The 15546-nt window shown below is 38.1% G+C and overlaps 1 protein-coding gene across 28 annotated transcripts in view; it reads left to right on the top strand.

Annotated features, from left to right (window-relative positions):
- GPD2 (glycerol-3-phosphate dehydrogenase 2) overlaps positions 1-15546 on the top strand; it is a 240167-nt gene that overhangs the window by 186901 nt on the left and 37720 nt on the right. For 18 of the 28 annotated variants that reach the window (XM_051848606.2, XM_070070848.1, XM_008258597.4 and 15 more), the window contains 7 exons: positions 1-176; positions 718-849; positions 2102-2260; positions 10741-10853; positions 10939-11017; positions 11209-11307; positions 14226-14347. In XM_051848606.2, the coding sequence (XP_051704566.1) occupies positions 1-176; positions 718-849; positions 2102-2260; positions 10741-10853; positions 10939-11017; positions 11209-11307; positions 14226-14347 (880 nt within the window). Of the gene's footprint in view, positions 177-717; positions 850-2101; positions 2261-10740; positions 10854-10938; positions 11018-11208; positions 11308-14225; positions 15440-15546 lie in introns of those variants that run through there. The other 10 variants (XM_070070861.1, XM_070070853.1, XM_070070863.1 and 7 more) reach the window with 3 other exon arrangements.

Here is a 15546-nt window from a genome sequence, read left to right as displayed (position 1 = left end):
GCGGAAAATGGACAACTTACCGATCTATGGCGGAAGATACTGTAAATGCTGCCATCAAGACTCACAATTTGAAAGCAGGACCAAGTAGAACAGTTGGGCTTTTCCTTCAAGGGGGCAAAGACTGGAGCCCTACCCTCTACATTCGGCTTGTCCAGGATTATGGACTTGAAAGTGAGGTGGGTGTGTGCTGCCACCTCATTCTCCTCCATGTCTAATCACTCACTATTGCCAGGAACAGAATCGGCAACCATGAAGAGGCCTCGATGATTGAGTTTCCTTTTGCTGAGTGCATTTCTGTCCGTGTAGTAAGGAAAAAAAAAAAGGTGAAAATAATTTGCTTGTGGTGCCTAAGAAGCAATATAAATTCCTCTTTGAAGCCTGGAGGTTGTTTGGTTTGTTTCTGGTATTTGGAGCCACCCCATCTTCTTTCCTTCTCAAGCATAAGGAAGGATGCTCGTCAGAAATCACCTCAGGACCAAATGGGGCTGCCGCTTCCTCCGTCACTGATGCGCTGCTGGATGTGTGGCAGAGTTAGTGCTGGCCGAAGCGTTCAAAGCTTGAGTGGTTTCCTCCCACAGAATCAAGACCTACTGCTCTCAACAACTATTATTTACAGGCTCTAAGAAAGCTGACAAGATAACCATGCCCCTTTGTTGTTTTGTACCTAAAAGGTATTGATATTCAAACCATCTGACGAATACAGTTTTGTTTTTGTAGGTGGCACAGCATCTTGCCGCCACCTATGGTGACAAGGCTTTTGAGGTGGCCAAAATGGCAAGTGTGACTGGAAAGAGATGGCCTGTCGTTGGAGTACGTCTTGTGTCAGAATTTCCATATATTGAGGCAGAGGTAAGTGAATGACCACGTGGGAATTTCTGGTCTGCTATGGGATACCAATCCTCTGGTCATTATTCGTCTTCTCTACAAATTATATGCAGCCAAGTTTCAGTGTACATATGTCAGTTCAAACCTGGAGTCAAATGTCTGTCCAGTGAAAATCTCTTCATTTATGAAATTTTTATTTTAATTCTGAAGTGGTGTTGACATGAGTAATAATAAAATAAAATGTGGTTTTCTTTTTCCTTCTTGAAGTTACCACAAGTCATTAATTTACACTTGTTTGTCCCTTTTCTGTTGGTAGGTTTTTTGGTTTGCACCATTCATGTCCTGTTTTATGACATACTTTTCCTTTGTATACATATTTTAAAAATATTTATTTATTTTTTTCATTTTGTTTAGAAGGCAGAGAGACAGACACAGAAAATTGTCTATGTGCTGGTTCACTCCCCAGACATTCTCAACAGCCAGACTGGGCCAGACCAAAGTCAATAGGCCAGAGTTCAGTCTGAGTCTCCCACATGGCTGTCAAGCATCCAAGTACTTTTGCCATCACACCTGCTGCTTCCTAGAGTGTGCAATTAGCAGGAAGCTGGTTTAGAAGTGGAGTAACCAGGTCTTGAACCAGGCACTCCAAAATGGGATGCAGGTTCCCAAGTGGCAACTTAAGTGCTGTATCATACACTGCCCCCCTTCATGATCTATCTTTATGAGATAGTTCTTCAAGGATTTAAGTCTTGTTTCTCATGAAGCTATCCAATTGTGTGAACCTAGTCCATGAAGTGTATTTCTTTGTAATTCACTTCACCTTAAAACATTGATGTCCAGTAAACATTTTCTTCTTGACCGAATTCAGGGTTTCTGTCATCTGATTACTCTAAGACTGAAAATTATACAAGTTAAAGAGATGCTATCATACTTTTGTATACTTGTCCTTTGCCTGTTTAGCTGTGTAGAATGAAATCCACATTGTGTGTAAACAAAGAGAGATTAAGTGATTACTGTGGATGCTTAATGAGAAGTGATGCAATTTGCATGTTTATGTCAGGTTCTGAAAAGGAAGAATGCATTAACTCTTGTCCAGTTTATCCCAGTTCCCAAACCTCCTTTGGCGGGCAGATGGAGAACTTGTGTTGTGCAACTCTTTGTCTTACACCTGCTGGAGAACCAGAGAGTGTAAAGAAAATTTGTTTTTTAAAGTGAAACTTTATTTTCTCTTAAGAGGAAGGTCTAAACTGACAATGTTTCTGGAATTCAAACTCAGGTAAAATACGGTGTTAAGGAGTACGCCTGCACCGCAGTGGATATGATTTCACGCCGCACTCGTCTGGCCTTTCTCAACGTTCAGGCAGCAGAAGAAGCCCTACCGAGGATTGTTGAACTGATGGGCAGAGAATTGAATTGGGATGATCGTAAGAAAGAGGTATTACAAAGAGAACTCTTTTTTTTAGTTTTTTTTTTCTTTTTTTTTTTAACTTTTATTTAGTAAACATACATTTCCAAAGTTCAGTTTATGGATTACAATGCCTTCCCCCACCCCATAACTTCACTCCCACCCACAACCCTCCCATCTCCCACTCCCTCTCCCATTCCATTCACATCAAGATTCATTTTCAATTATCTTTTATATACAGAAGATCAATTTAGTATATATTAAGTAAAGATTTCATCAGTTTGCACCCACACAGAACATAAAGTATAAAATACTGTTTCAGTACTAGTTATAGCATTAATTCACATTGAACAACACATTAAGGACAGAGATCCTACATGGGGAGTAAGTGCACAGTGACTCCTGTTGTTGACTTAACAGTTTGACACTCTTGTTTATGACGTCAGTAATCTCCCTAGGCTCTAGTCATGAGTTGCCAAGGCTATGGAAGCCTTTTGAGTTCACCAACTCTAATCATATTTAGACAAGATCATAGTCAAAGTGGAAGTTCTCTCCTCCCTTCAGAGAAAGGTACTTCCTTTTTTGATGGCCCGTTCTTTCTACTGGGATCTCACTCGCAGAGATCTTTCATTTAGGTCCTACAAAGAGAACTCTTAAAACCACAGTTCCCATTACAACTAGGTAATGGTTTGATCTGTTAAAAGGGGCTAGTGTAAGTTTTGATGGTAACCTTTTAGAATCTTGCCAAGTTCTGGATGCATATGTTTAATATTGCTAGACTTTAGGAAAATGGGAAGATAATCTTGTACCCAAATTTAGTTGTTCCTGGAAAATATCTCATAATAAATGCTCTTAAATTTGTGGTTTTTATTAAGGAGAAAGAAAGATAACACTAACTGTGAGGTAGACATTTTCTGATTTTCTTTGACAGTATTCTCAGAGAAGGTTTAATGCAATTCACAGTCCTACTAACCAGCCTTTGGTAAGAAGTAGTGGTCTTACTGCCTTACCAGCAAGTCCTTATCATTTGTTTCACTTAATATTTTACAATTATTTTACAATTTCACTTAATATTTTACAGTTACTTTTTTTTTTTTTTTTTGACAGGCAGAGTGGACAGTGAGAGAGAGACAGAGAGAAAGGTCTTCCTTTTTCTGGTGGTTCACCCCACAATGGCCACTGTGGCTGGCGCACCACGCTGATCCGAAGCCAGGAGCCAGGTGCTTCTCCTGGTATCCCATGCGGGTGCAGGGCCCAAGCACTTGGGCAATCCTCCACTGCACTCCCAGGCCACAGCAGAGAGCTGGCCTGGAAGAGGGGCAACCGGGACAGAATCCGGCGCCCCGACCGGGACTAGAAACTGGTGTGTTGGCGCCGCAGGTGGAGGGTTAGCCTATTGAGCCATGGCACTGCCCTACAGTTACATTTTACAAAGAAAGTTAGTGATGCTCAGATATCCATATATTTATAAACCTGAGCTTATTGTAATACACAGAAGATCTTCATATTTTTAAATTAACCCAAACTATTGTGATATGCAGAGGCTTATACAGCATTTGCATATATTTAGTCAAAAAATAATTTCTGTCCACCTTGGGTTCAGTTCTTTACCCCCAGTCCTTCTTGAGCTAGTATCAGTCAGGCTCTTTGACCATCACATTGCTATTTTAAGCCTCCAGTAAACACCACATTGCTCAGCGTGTTTGTTAATGCTCAGTCCTTATGCTGTGAGGAGTCTCCAGAAAGTTCATGGAATACAAGTGGTTTAAATAATTCTTTATTTTCATGTATTTTTTGAAATAACCTCATACTTGGACAACTGGCAGCATTTGACACAGTTGATCCATCTCGCTTTCTCAAACTGTTTTCTTAACTTTTGTTGTACTACCTCACTTGGTTCTTCTACCGTCCCAAACTACCACTCCCTCAAACTTCTCCGTGTCATAAATAGTTCTTCCAAGCTTCAGTTGCTCAGGCCTAAATGTTATTATCATACTTCATGCGTTCTCTGACACCCTCTCAAAATCCCCAAGCAAATAGTATCATATCTATCGTAAAGTCACACTTCAAACTCAACGCTTTCTTAGCACATTGAGCCGCTCTCACCCTGATCAGGTTATTAGCATCTCTTACATAAATTCTTAGAATAGCTTCTCTACCTAACCCCCTGTCTGTGCTTTGACAGCTTCAGTGACTCTGTTAAAGCATAATCCAGATCAGTGCCTATGTCAGTCTGAAATTCAGAGGGGAGGCCTGGGGCCAGAGACATCAATTTCAGCTGGTCTCTAATCCATTAGTCTAGAGGGGATCATGTAAGGCCTCAATATAGTTAGTGAAAATGGTCCAAAGACTGAGCTATAGAACACTGAAGTTTCCAAGTTGGAGGGATAAAGAAGAATCCAGAAGAAAGAGAAAGTAATGGCTGGTGAGGTTGGAGGAGCTCAAGAGAGAACTGTGACCTAAAACGTGAGGAAGAAAGTACTTGTGTATTCGAGTGGATGATTTAAACTGCTCACAAGTGATATTGACAGTTCTGGAGGCTGGGATATCCAAGATCAGAATACCAGCAGGTTTGGATGTGGTAGGGGCTTATGTCCTGGTTCATAGGCAGATTTCTTCTTACTCTGTCCCCACATGAGAGGAATGAATGAACATTACTGAATATTTATGTGGTATGCTGAGTGGTATGCAGAAGTGAGACCTTGACCCCTATATGGTGACATTTCTCTGCTAGTAATTTTACTACAAATTACTGTAGGGAATAGTGGAGTCCTTACTCCTGAGGACAGGTCTTTCGGGGATAACCATTAGCCCCATTGTTTATTTGAAGAAAAGGCCCACACAGAGTAAATTGCCATCAGAGTTCACACAGGAATGAATTGTGGAGCTGGGATTGAAAGCAGGTATTCTGACCCCAGAAGGTAAGCTTTTCTCATCCTGCTCTGCTACCTCTACATTACCATTGCAGGTTTATAGCTCTTTCAGTTTTGAGTTTAAGATTGATCAGCTTAAGCTCTGTATAGAAGTAACATAGACATGACATCCTTGTGCTGTTGCCAGTCATTTTTACCATATAGAAGCACTGGCGATAATGTGTTCTTCCAAAAGTTATGGTTGAAATAATTTGAATATGCAAGAACATATTTTATGCTAGGAAGTCAGGCTGTGGGAGGTAGGAAGGAGGAAGAAAATTCTGTAAACTGGTTGTATTCAGGCCTCCTGGGGAAGCTAGATTTAACTTCAGTTCAAATTTTAGTTCATATTTATGTGCCCAGAAATAATTTCCTATTCTCCTTAACAAAGTAACAAAAATAAAAGACTTGAAGTTATTACTCAGTATTTGAGACATAGGAGTATTAATAACTGTGGACAGTCTAGAGAGAACAAAGGAAGGAGAAAAAAGAATTAAAAGGTTAGAAAGTTGGACTTCTGCAAAAAGGTTAAAAGCATTGGGATTATTTAACCTGCACAAGTGAAAGAGGAACAAGGTGATAAATAACTCCCTGTAGATGAATTGTGCTTGTTTTTACCAGTCAATACTTAATGAGTGACTTGTATACTGAACATTGTACCAAATATTGTAGGGGAATAATAAATAGCTCATAGATTCAGGGATCTTGAAATCTTATCAGGTAGATACAACACATATATGACTCAGAAATATCTGTATGTTTTCTAAATTTCAGAGAACTATTTAGAAGAATTGTAACAGAAAACCAAAATCCAGTCCATTTAGAAGACCTGTTTAGAGAGGAAGACATTTTATGGGGGTGTTGGGGATCCATAGAGGAGTTATTAGGGACATTGAGAGAAAGTTAACATTGCTAAATCATGTTCCACAGGATATAAATTAATATATGTGAAAAAACAATTCCTTGGGCAAAAGAGTTCAGGAAATCCTGAGTTAGATAAATTATACAAGAGTTTTTTAGGGCAAATAATTTGGAACCTTGAACATGATTTGTGTATTGTCAATTTCCAAAAGGGAATTTTTGTGGAGGCAGACTGTACTCCCCCTTTTTGGGGGGAGGGCTGAGCAGCAAGGAGATAATTATTTATTTAGATGTATTTTGGGAAATTCTGCTCTGTATGGTTTGGTATGGCAGATTTTATAATGTTCAGACAAAGAAGAGACTACTTAAGTAGATCGAGAGATTCTCGCAAAAACATTTTTTTTTTAAATTGATTACAGTGAGCAAGAAATGAGTGAGTGGGTAAGCAAGTGAAGAAATAGAATGTCTATGGATAAAGCAAGCTGATGAAAGCCAAGTTTAAAGCAGGTTGGAAAACAGGTGCTCAGCAAATTGAAGGGTCAGTATCAAGAATAATAGAGGTATAAATGAATAATGCAAGGAAAATTGGCTGAGGGTCAGGGGGAAATGCTGAAGATACCAAAAAAGACTTTTGAAAATGGAAAGTAATGCAAGTAAGTCCTACCTAGATCAGTGCTTAGGGTGACAGCTACCATATTCTTGAATTTCAGAGAGAAGGGAGAACTATTCAGCTCACAGTCTACTATCCGTGTGTTTTCCTCTCATCTTCCTTCCTCCCACCATTTTATCTTTGGTTTTCATGTATGAAAAGAGCAAAAATAAATATTGGTAAGAGGCTGTAGATAATCAAATAGGCTACTCTAAGAGTATAGTATGCCAGGCCAGAAAAACTAGGATACTCATAGAAATGTGCAGTTGGGGTTATTAAATTCGTCTTCTGGCGAATAAGGTCCAGAAGACACAATGTGTGCAAATGTAGTACCTCGTTCCAAAAAGGAGACAAAAGAAAAATACCATTTGTAACCTAGAAACCAGTGGTCTCAGCAGTGATCTTAGGTAGTTGTCCAGATTATGACACTTTTTGTTTGTTTTATCAACATTTAACAAGATGTTGTGAACACTGGAAAGCTAGCTAAGGATTCACTTGAGAAAAATCATTTCAAGTATTGTATTTTCTTTTTAGATACAGCAAGCAGATTGTTAGAAAAATACTATGGGCATATTTTTATTCTTTTTAGTATTTGGTAAAGCCCAATGTGATATCTTTGTAAAACTGGTAGATTTATAATCAGTTGACCAGTGTTGGCCCTAAAAGTCTGTGATAACAACTCCTAAGTGCTCTGTCCTTGGTCTTGACCTAAAGTCTGTGATAACAACTCCTAAGTGCTCTGTCCTTGGTCTTGACCTAGTCTACTTTGGTTCAAGTGCTAGATTACAATGTTGATGGCATGCATCTTTGGTGTACCAATAACCAGAAACTGAAGGGAGAGTGAATGTTTGATGACAAATTGAAACAACGGGTGAAATTTCATTAGGTATAATTTAATAGAGATAAATGGCAAACCTTGCATTAGGTGGAAAAACAACTCCATCCATTCAAGATAGATTTGACAAGGTTTAACAGTGGCACATGTGAAAAAGAAATATGGTTTTAGTTAACTGTAAATGTATATCAGTTAACAGTGGACCATTGCTGCTCCCAAATCCAATTGCAATCTTAAGCTGCATTAATAGAAATCATATATCTAGATTGATGAAGCTGATAGTTACTGCCTTCTAGGTACTTGCCAGATCTCTGTTGGAGTATTGTGTTTTGTTCTGGTAATTGTATTATATGACAGACCAGTTGTGGTCTGGAAGAAATTATCCAGCAATATATATGGAATTGAAATCATGTATTATGCAGAAGAGTAGTCCTAGACTAAAAGAAAGCCCTTGGAAGGGAAACACATACTATATTTACATACTTGTGCTATGATACAAAACAAAGACACTAGATTTGTTCTTCTGTAGCAAAGTTTCACTAATCACAAACAAATTGGAAGAACTACAAGGAGGTAGATTTATTCTCAACATAAAACTTTCCTACAAGTAGAGCAATTTTTGTATGGGCTACTTTCAGTGGTATTGTTACCTATCCATTGTTAGAGTTCTTTAGACCAAGGCCACATGCTTCTATTTTGGCATGTTATAAAGGAAATGTGGGGTTAGGGAGGTACATTCTGACCTTTAGGAAAAATTCTGTTCCAGTTTTGAAATGTCATGATTCCTTGTTTGATGGAGGATAGGTAAACTACATAGCTAATGAAGGGATATGGATTGAGGAAGAGGTTGTTTTTCCAGGAAGCAGCAGGGTGATATTTTCAAGGAAATGAATTTTGGACCAGTTTTGTAGAAAATGGCTGAGCAGAATTGGTAGAATACCAAAAATAATTTTATTTATGACAACTGGTGGGCTTTCTTGTGTGAAGAGAGAAATCTGTCCCCGAAGAATGCCATTAGAGATGGAGAATTCACAGACTAGTTTCACCTAAACCACACACACACACACACACACACACATACAAGAGTACTTCAAAAAGTTTGTGGACAAATGTATCTGAACAATGTTTATTTTAGTGCAAACAAGGTTTGAAATCCATGCATAGTTGTGGGGAGCAAACCGGACTAGACTGAGTTACTGGAATTAAGACTTATTCTATGCATCTGCTCTCCCACAATATGGCGCTGGGAGAGAAGTAAACAGCTTCCGCACAGCTGCCTCCAGTTCAACCAATAAACTGTAGGACTTGCTACTGATTGGAGGAGAGCAGCGTACTCGGCGTGTGGGCAGCCGAGTTGGGATTGGCGGAGGAGGACTATAAAGGAGGAGAGAGACGGCATGCACCAGGAACATCTAAGGGGAACATCTAGCTGAAGGAACACCTGTGCAGCCCCCGAGAAGAGCCGGCCGGCGGTGTGCCGCTCCCCTGCGGAAGTGGGGAATGTGGCCAGGGGGAACTGCCCTTCCACGGAGGTGGAAGGGATAGTAGCCAACCCGGGAAGAACCAGCAGCAAACCCGGGGAGGGCTGAGCAGACGAAAGAACAGCGCAGGGTCCTGTGTCGTTCCTCCACGAAGAGGGGGAGCGACACATAGTGTTCTCATAATATGTTTTCCATGAACTTTTTGAAGATCCCTCATATACTTCTGTGTGTCTGTTTATGTGTGTGTGTACATAGATAGATTTAAATACATTTTTAATTTTTTAAAATTCAGGATATTATTTCATATTGATAACCTTTAATTTTTCTATGTAAGAGCATTAAGGAAGAAAACTCTTGATATTTGTTTACTAAGAGAAAGGACAATAGGAAAGGAAAAAACTGAAAAAATTGTCTTCCCCCAAAAATAAAGGGTCTCATCATTGACATAAGCAAACACATGTAACACATTCATGCAAGTAAATTTGTATACTGTTGTCTCCTTTGCCTTGTTTCACTTTTCACTGGTATTTTCACACTTCAGACTTAGGGAGCCATTGAGTTAGTAAGATCCTTGATATGAGGTTGGGGAACTTAAGACTTGCATTAAGTTGTTTGTTTGGCAAGTTTATACTGTAACAAGCAACTTCAAAATCGCAGTGGCTTATGGTAGCAAGCATCTCTTTCTCACTCGTGCTGCAGGGAGGCTGCATGTTCACTGCTGTGGCTGTCCTCCGTACCCCAGGCTGACTTCAGGTCTCATCTGAGACCTGCCTCTCTCATGGAACAGAAGCAAGAAATGTTAAGCAAAGCTATAATGTTACATTTAAAGCTTTCATTCAAAAGTGTCATAAATGAGTGTTGCATTCATTCACATTCCATTGATCAAAGTTCCATTGCCAGCCTCTCACATCAAGGAGATTAAAAAGTTCATAGAGCAGAAATGTGTGTGTGTGTAAAGAGGCATTTGTGAACAATGTGCACTAGAATGGAGTCATTTTGGAAGTTCTTAGATGGAAGACTGAAATGATGAAAACTAAGAAAGACAATGTTTGCAGCAATAGTTAGTATAACTGAGACTGGGAACATTAAAACAGGAAGATTAACTCCTGAGCGTGGCTTGTTTTCTTCCAGTGACTCTGTAACTTTCACCTACCTATCAGAATCCCACTGTCAAAATTTCAGTTTAGCTAATCTCACGATACTTGCTTTGGTATTGGATGCCAGTCCACATATCTTCACTTTTAGTTGCATTTTGGTCTCCAAGCTACAAGAATTTGGTCCTGTAAAATTTGCTGCTCAGTACTATAGGCAAATACTCAGCAGTAAAAGTAAACAAAATATTAAAACATGAATGAATCTTGGCATCATTATACTGTGCGAAAGCAGTCAATGCAGAAGACAACATTGTATATGAGATCTTTCATATGCAGTTCCAGAAAAGGCAAACTCTGGTGACAGAAAGCAAATCAGTGGCTGCCTGGGGCTAGAGGTCAGGGGAAGAGATCAATTGCAAACAGGCATGAAGAAGCTTTTGTAGGGTGGAGGAAATGTTCTGTATCTTGATGGCAGTGGAGTGTACATAAGACTGCACACCTAAAAGAGGTGAATGTTACTGAAAGTAACATTTCAGTGAAACTGGAAGAAATTAAAAGGCCATGCTGGTCAAAGAAGTGAAGATCAGCTTCTTTTTTGCAGACCAAAATTTTAAGAAAAGAGAAAAAATCAATAATATTTCCATAAATCTTTGAACTTTGTGTGTGTCTTTGTTTTAGCAAGAACTGGAAACAGCCAGGAAGTTTCTTTATTACGAAATGGGCTATAAATCTCGATCAGAACAATTAACAGATCGCTCTGAAATCAGCCTGCTGCCTTCAGACATCGACAGGTACTGCTAATAAGCTTCTGTCTTTCTCTTTTCTCTCCTTTGCCTCTGTAAGTATATTTCTCCATTGTTCAATATTGTGTTCCAGGTACAAGAAGAGATTTCATAAGTTTGATGCAGACCAAAAAGGATTTATTACCATTGTTGATGTTCAGCGTGTATTAGAGGTAACATTTTGGGGGGGGGGGGTTTATATCGGTCTTTAATAACAGAGGAAATAAATGTGATATTAGGTATTTTTTCTCATCTAGTACCTTCTACAAGTAATCTTTTTAATTTTGGGGAAGTTAGTAACATTAGTAATAGGACATGTATACTTTCTAATTGGAATTCATGATTCTGTTTTTATTTTATTTAGAGTATCAATGTCCAAATGGATGAAAATACACTCCATGAAATTCTGAATGAAGTAGATTTAAACAAAAATGGACAAGTTGAACTCAATGAATTTTTGCAGGTGAGTTGTGGTGAAAGGAAATAAATATATTTGCTTTTATCTTTTGGTTGTCATTATGGTAAATGGATGTTCAGGAATGGATTTTTAAATCCACACAGTTGTCACTTCATTCTGAAAAAGAAGAAAGCTTGAAGCCAACAAAGGTTGATGTGTCTGCCCTCCAGGATAAGGCTTTCCTTGGTGCATGTTCCTTTTCTTTTTATAAGAGACATTCTGTTTTACACTGGGCAATTTAGATTAAGTCCAAGTTAATTATGGCTTAAAGGGTTGAATAAGAGCATGCTTTTTAAAGAAGTATGACATAGAATATCACTGCTGGACCATTCTCCATCTCCTTCAAAAGAGGCGACACATTATTTCTAATGTGGAAAGCAATTTTTTTAAGGAGAAGTTTTAAAAACGCATAGTTGTATTCCTTTGAGACCATAATTATCAGATTCTTACATGATGAAGAACCAGAAAAGCAAACAGAAGGAAACCTGTACTCTGGGTCAAGACCCATGTAATTTAAACATTTCCATTTCCAATTTTCACCTTACTCAAGTCTGAATTGTTTAAGCTTTATAACCACGAAGGAAATAAATTTTGTTATTTTAACTTCAAACTGGATGCCTCACATATTCCTAAAGTGGATACTACACGTAATATCTTAAAAGTTCCCTAAAAAAAGAAATCAGCAAACCCATACGTTGTTTGTAGCTGTCCATATGACTCTGATCATATGAAGAATGTATTGGGTTTCCAAGCAGCCAGGTTTTTTCTACAGTGCTTCTTGGGCAGGTATTTCAAATGAATGCCAGGTCTTGCTAGCACCATGGCAATGATGAATGCTGAACATGAAATAAATTAATGCTGGGGATTTTGGTCAATGTCAGCCCTTTCTTCACTGTGTCAAGTTAAACAAACAAGATCAAGGCAAAGGAAATGGTAATTGTCTCTCTGGAGATGAGCTGCAGATAAGAGCATTGTTGAATCTAAATGCAGAAAATTTTCACAGGTTGTGTCCAGCATTACAAAAAAGAAATGTTTAGTTCTTTAGGTAACTGTTTGACAAAATGCATATTTTCAATTGATTTTAAAATTTACACTTGAGAATTAGAAACCTGTTAGTTCAATGTTGTGTAGTTTTTCTGGGAGAATATCTTATTGTTTGTCTCAGAATTTCAGAAAACTTTTTTTCAAACAAATGCCTTATGCTTCATTTCTTGTCTGTTGTAAATAAACAACAGAATCTAGGGTGAAAGACCTGGGGTTCTAGAAACAATAAAAATCTAATTTTATGGATATGCTATGTGGTTTAAATTTTAAGTAATTTTCTTGACTGTAGTAGATATAAACACATAGACAATAATGTAAACCATCTGTAGGTTTTCTTGAAGAGTTTTTAAATAATTAAGTATTTCTTGTCCAATTCTATATAAAAGAAACCATTCATGCTTCAATTAGGTACAAATATACAGAGTGTAATTTTCTACTTAAAAACATACTGACCATATTTCTCATGAAATATATTCGCGCCCAAGAGTTACTTTTTTCTTATAATATGGTTTTCAGATACTTCTGATGTTTAAAGAACACTTTGAGTTTTGAGAGATTGGGACGTTATGTAGTGTTCATGGCGGAAATCAGCCCTCTGACTGTCAGTTTTGTTACAAGCTTTGAAAGTCCTCCTTAAATCAGAGACAAAGCAATGCACAGTAACTTGTTCTGCCTGAAGATCTCAGCACCCCTTGTGGTACACTATTCCCCTGATGTAAAGTATGCTTTAAGCTTTGTTTGTTTTCAATAAAATACGTTCTTTCTCTGAAGGTTGAGAGAGTTCATTTTTATCCCATTAAATAGCTTTTTTAAAAAAACAGATGTGGTCTTCCCGTGATCTTCATGGCAGGACCACTGTGGATGTTGCATGGCACCAGGACGTTCTGTCTAGGCTTGGGCTCTAGTGGCGTTTCTGCACTGTAGGAGCCCGTCCCTAGTAAGCGGTGCCCTGTGGAACAACTTTTCATAAGGTCATGAAATTCTGAACTGGCCCATTGGCAGAAGCCTCTGATTCTTAGTCAGAAGAGTGTTTTTGAGAAATGCATTTCCATAGGCTATGAACTGTAACCCTAAACATAGTTTGGGAATTTTCATATTTATTATTTCTGGTCAATGACTAACTGTTCTTTTTAAAGTAAATAAATAAAAAAAGATTGGGGAAGTGAGATCAAGAAAAGCAAATAGTTAAAACCACATCAACTTGAAAAGGGAGAAAAAAATCCTTGTGCTCATAATTGCAAGGTGCTTTCCAGATTAAAGGCCTTTGCCCGCTGACTGCATGTAATTTCAAGACTAATTCTGATTTTATCCATTGGATAAAAATGAATTAGCTAAAATCTGGGCTGTGGAGTGCTTTTAATTCTTAAGGTAGATCTCTGGGTCCATTTTCAAGGACTTAAATATAAATTACTTTAAAAAGTCTTTAAGGAATTTGGATTTAGGGGACTTGAAGTTGTCAAGTACAGTAACTAAAAAAGAGTGGTTAAATATAGGTCATGGTTTGTCTTTGTTCAATCCCTGAGATTGCTTTTTAAGATTTTTAAATGGAATTAAAGATCCAATATTTGAAGTTGCTAAAAAAAAAAAATGCCCTGAACACATTAAGAGGCAAAAAGTGATGCATTAAATTTGCTTTTAAAGGCAGTCTGACTTGCTAGAGAGATGACATTTTTGAAGCAGTGGTGAAATATCTGCCTCATCCCCTCTTTCTGAAGTGTTCAAAAACTGTACTCTTATTTGAGCTGTAGTACTTGGTTGCTGTGGTTTTTGATGGAGCACTTAATTACTTACTCCTGCCTGCTGCAGCGGTAACCATTAACATGCCAAGAAGGGCGTATGCTGGCCTGCCTTCTGAATCGGTTGCCTCTTTTCTCTTTAAGCTGATGAGCGCTATTCAGAAGGGAAGGGTGTCTGGAAGCCGGCTTGCTATCCTAATGAAAACGGCGGAGGAGAACCTGGACAGAAGAGTTCCGATTCCCGTGGACCGTAGTTGTGGAGGATTGTGAGTGTGAGCGGTAAATCCACAGCCAGCAAACATAGGAACAAACCAACCACAGTGTAACTACCAGAGATGACTTACACCACTCTAAAACAGTGGATACGGATAGCTGCCTTTTTAAACACTGGACAACATTCCGAAACTGTAGGACGTTGGTGTATTTGCCAACTTTATTTACCAATGCTTTATTTGTATTTGCCACTCAACCTAGCTTCTAAAAAGTATATTTTATCTTTTTTCTCATTTTCAATGCACACCGATTTAATGTTTTACATCCCTTTGGTAACCTGTTGGACTTGACACATTTATTCTAAATCAGTTGTAGAGGCAGAATATTTTGGCAGAACTTGTAAAAATAAGCTGGAAAATTAAGTTTGTAGATAGCATTTGTTCTTAAAAAGAGTGACCTATTGAAGAGATAGTGTTCCTCAAGATTTCTCAGTCCCTTTTTGTCCTCAGCTTGTCTGCCTTCCTCATCCAAACAGTACTACAAGAGCATGACTGGCAAAATTGGAGAGGGAAGAAGTTTAGATCTGGTTTCAGGAGCAAGTCTCAAAGAGAAACTCTGAGAGCTTGCAGAATCGCAGGTATGAGATAAGGATAGCGTTGACATTTGCTGTGAGTTACAGTGATAGTTCCATTTTTTTCCCCAGTCACTGCTGTTTTTCTTTGACTATTACAGTTGCCAGGAGGATCCGTGTTTTTTCTTACTTGAAAATCAGCATTTAAGTGGCAAGTTGGATGTAATGGGATGAAGCCAAATTTATGCGATTTTAAGTAGTAATAAATTTAAGGGTTAAATATGTATTTATGTAAACGTATATGATGATATAATTTTCCATCCCTGAATCCTACATTTTGGAGCATGTGGTATTGTCAAATTTGGCCTATCATTTGGAGACAGAGAAGGGTATTTGCAAATAAAAATGGTAAAAATAGTAAAAGAAGATGAAATAAAGTAACTATAGTGATAAGTAAAATAAGGCAGAACACTTCAATATCCAAGGTCATTTTGGTTGCCTAAAGCATTTCCCCTTCTGTTCTCAGTAAAAAAATTTTTAATCAACCAAAAGTGAAAATTAAAAAAAATAAAAACACATGCATATATCCATATAAAACAAAAACAAAAGTCAGTGTGCATTGAATTTAACAAGTATTGCATTGAATTTAAAATGCCAGTTTGGGATGCTTTTGCTATATTT

Source organism: Oryctolagus cuniculus, chromosome 3 (genome assembly GCF_964237555.1).
Source record: "Oryctolagus cuniculus chromosome 3, mOryCun1.1, whole genome shotgun sequence".
Lineage (NCBI taxonomy): Eukaryota > Metazoa > Chordata > Mammalia > Lagomorpha > Leporidae > Oryctolagus > Oryctolagus cuniculus.
This window is presented reverse-complemented; position numbering and strand designations above follow the sequence as displayed.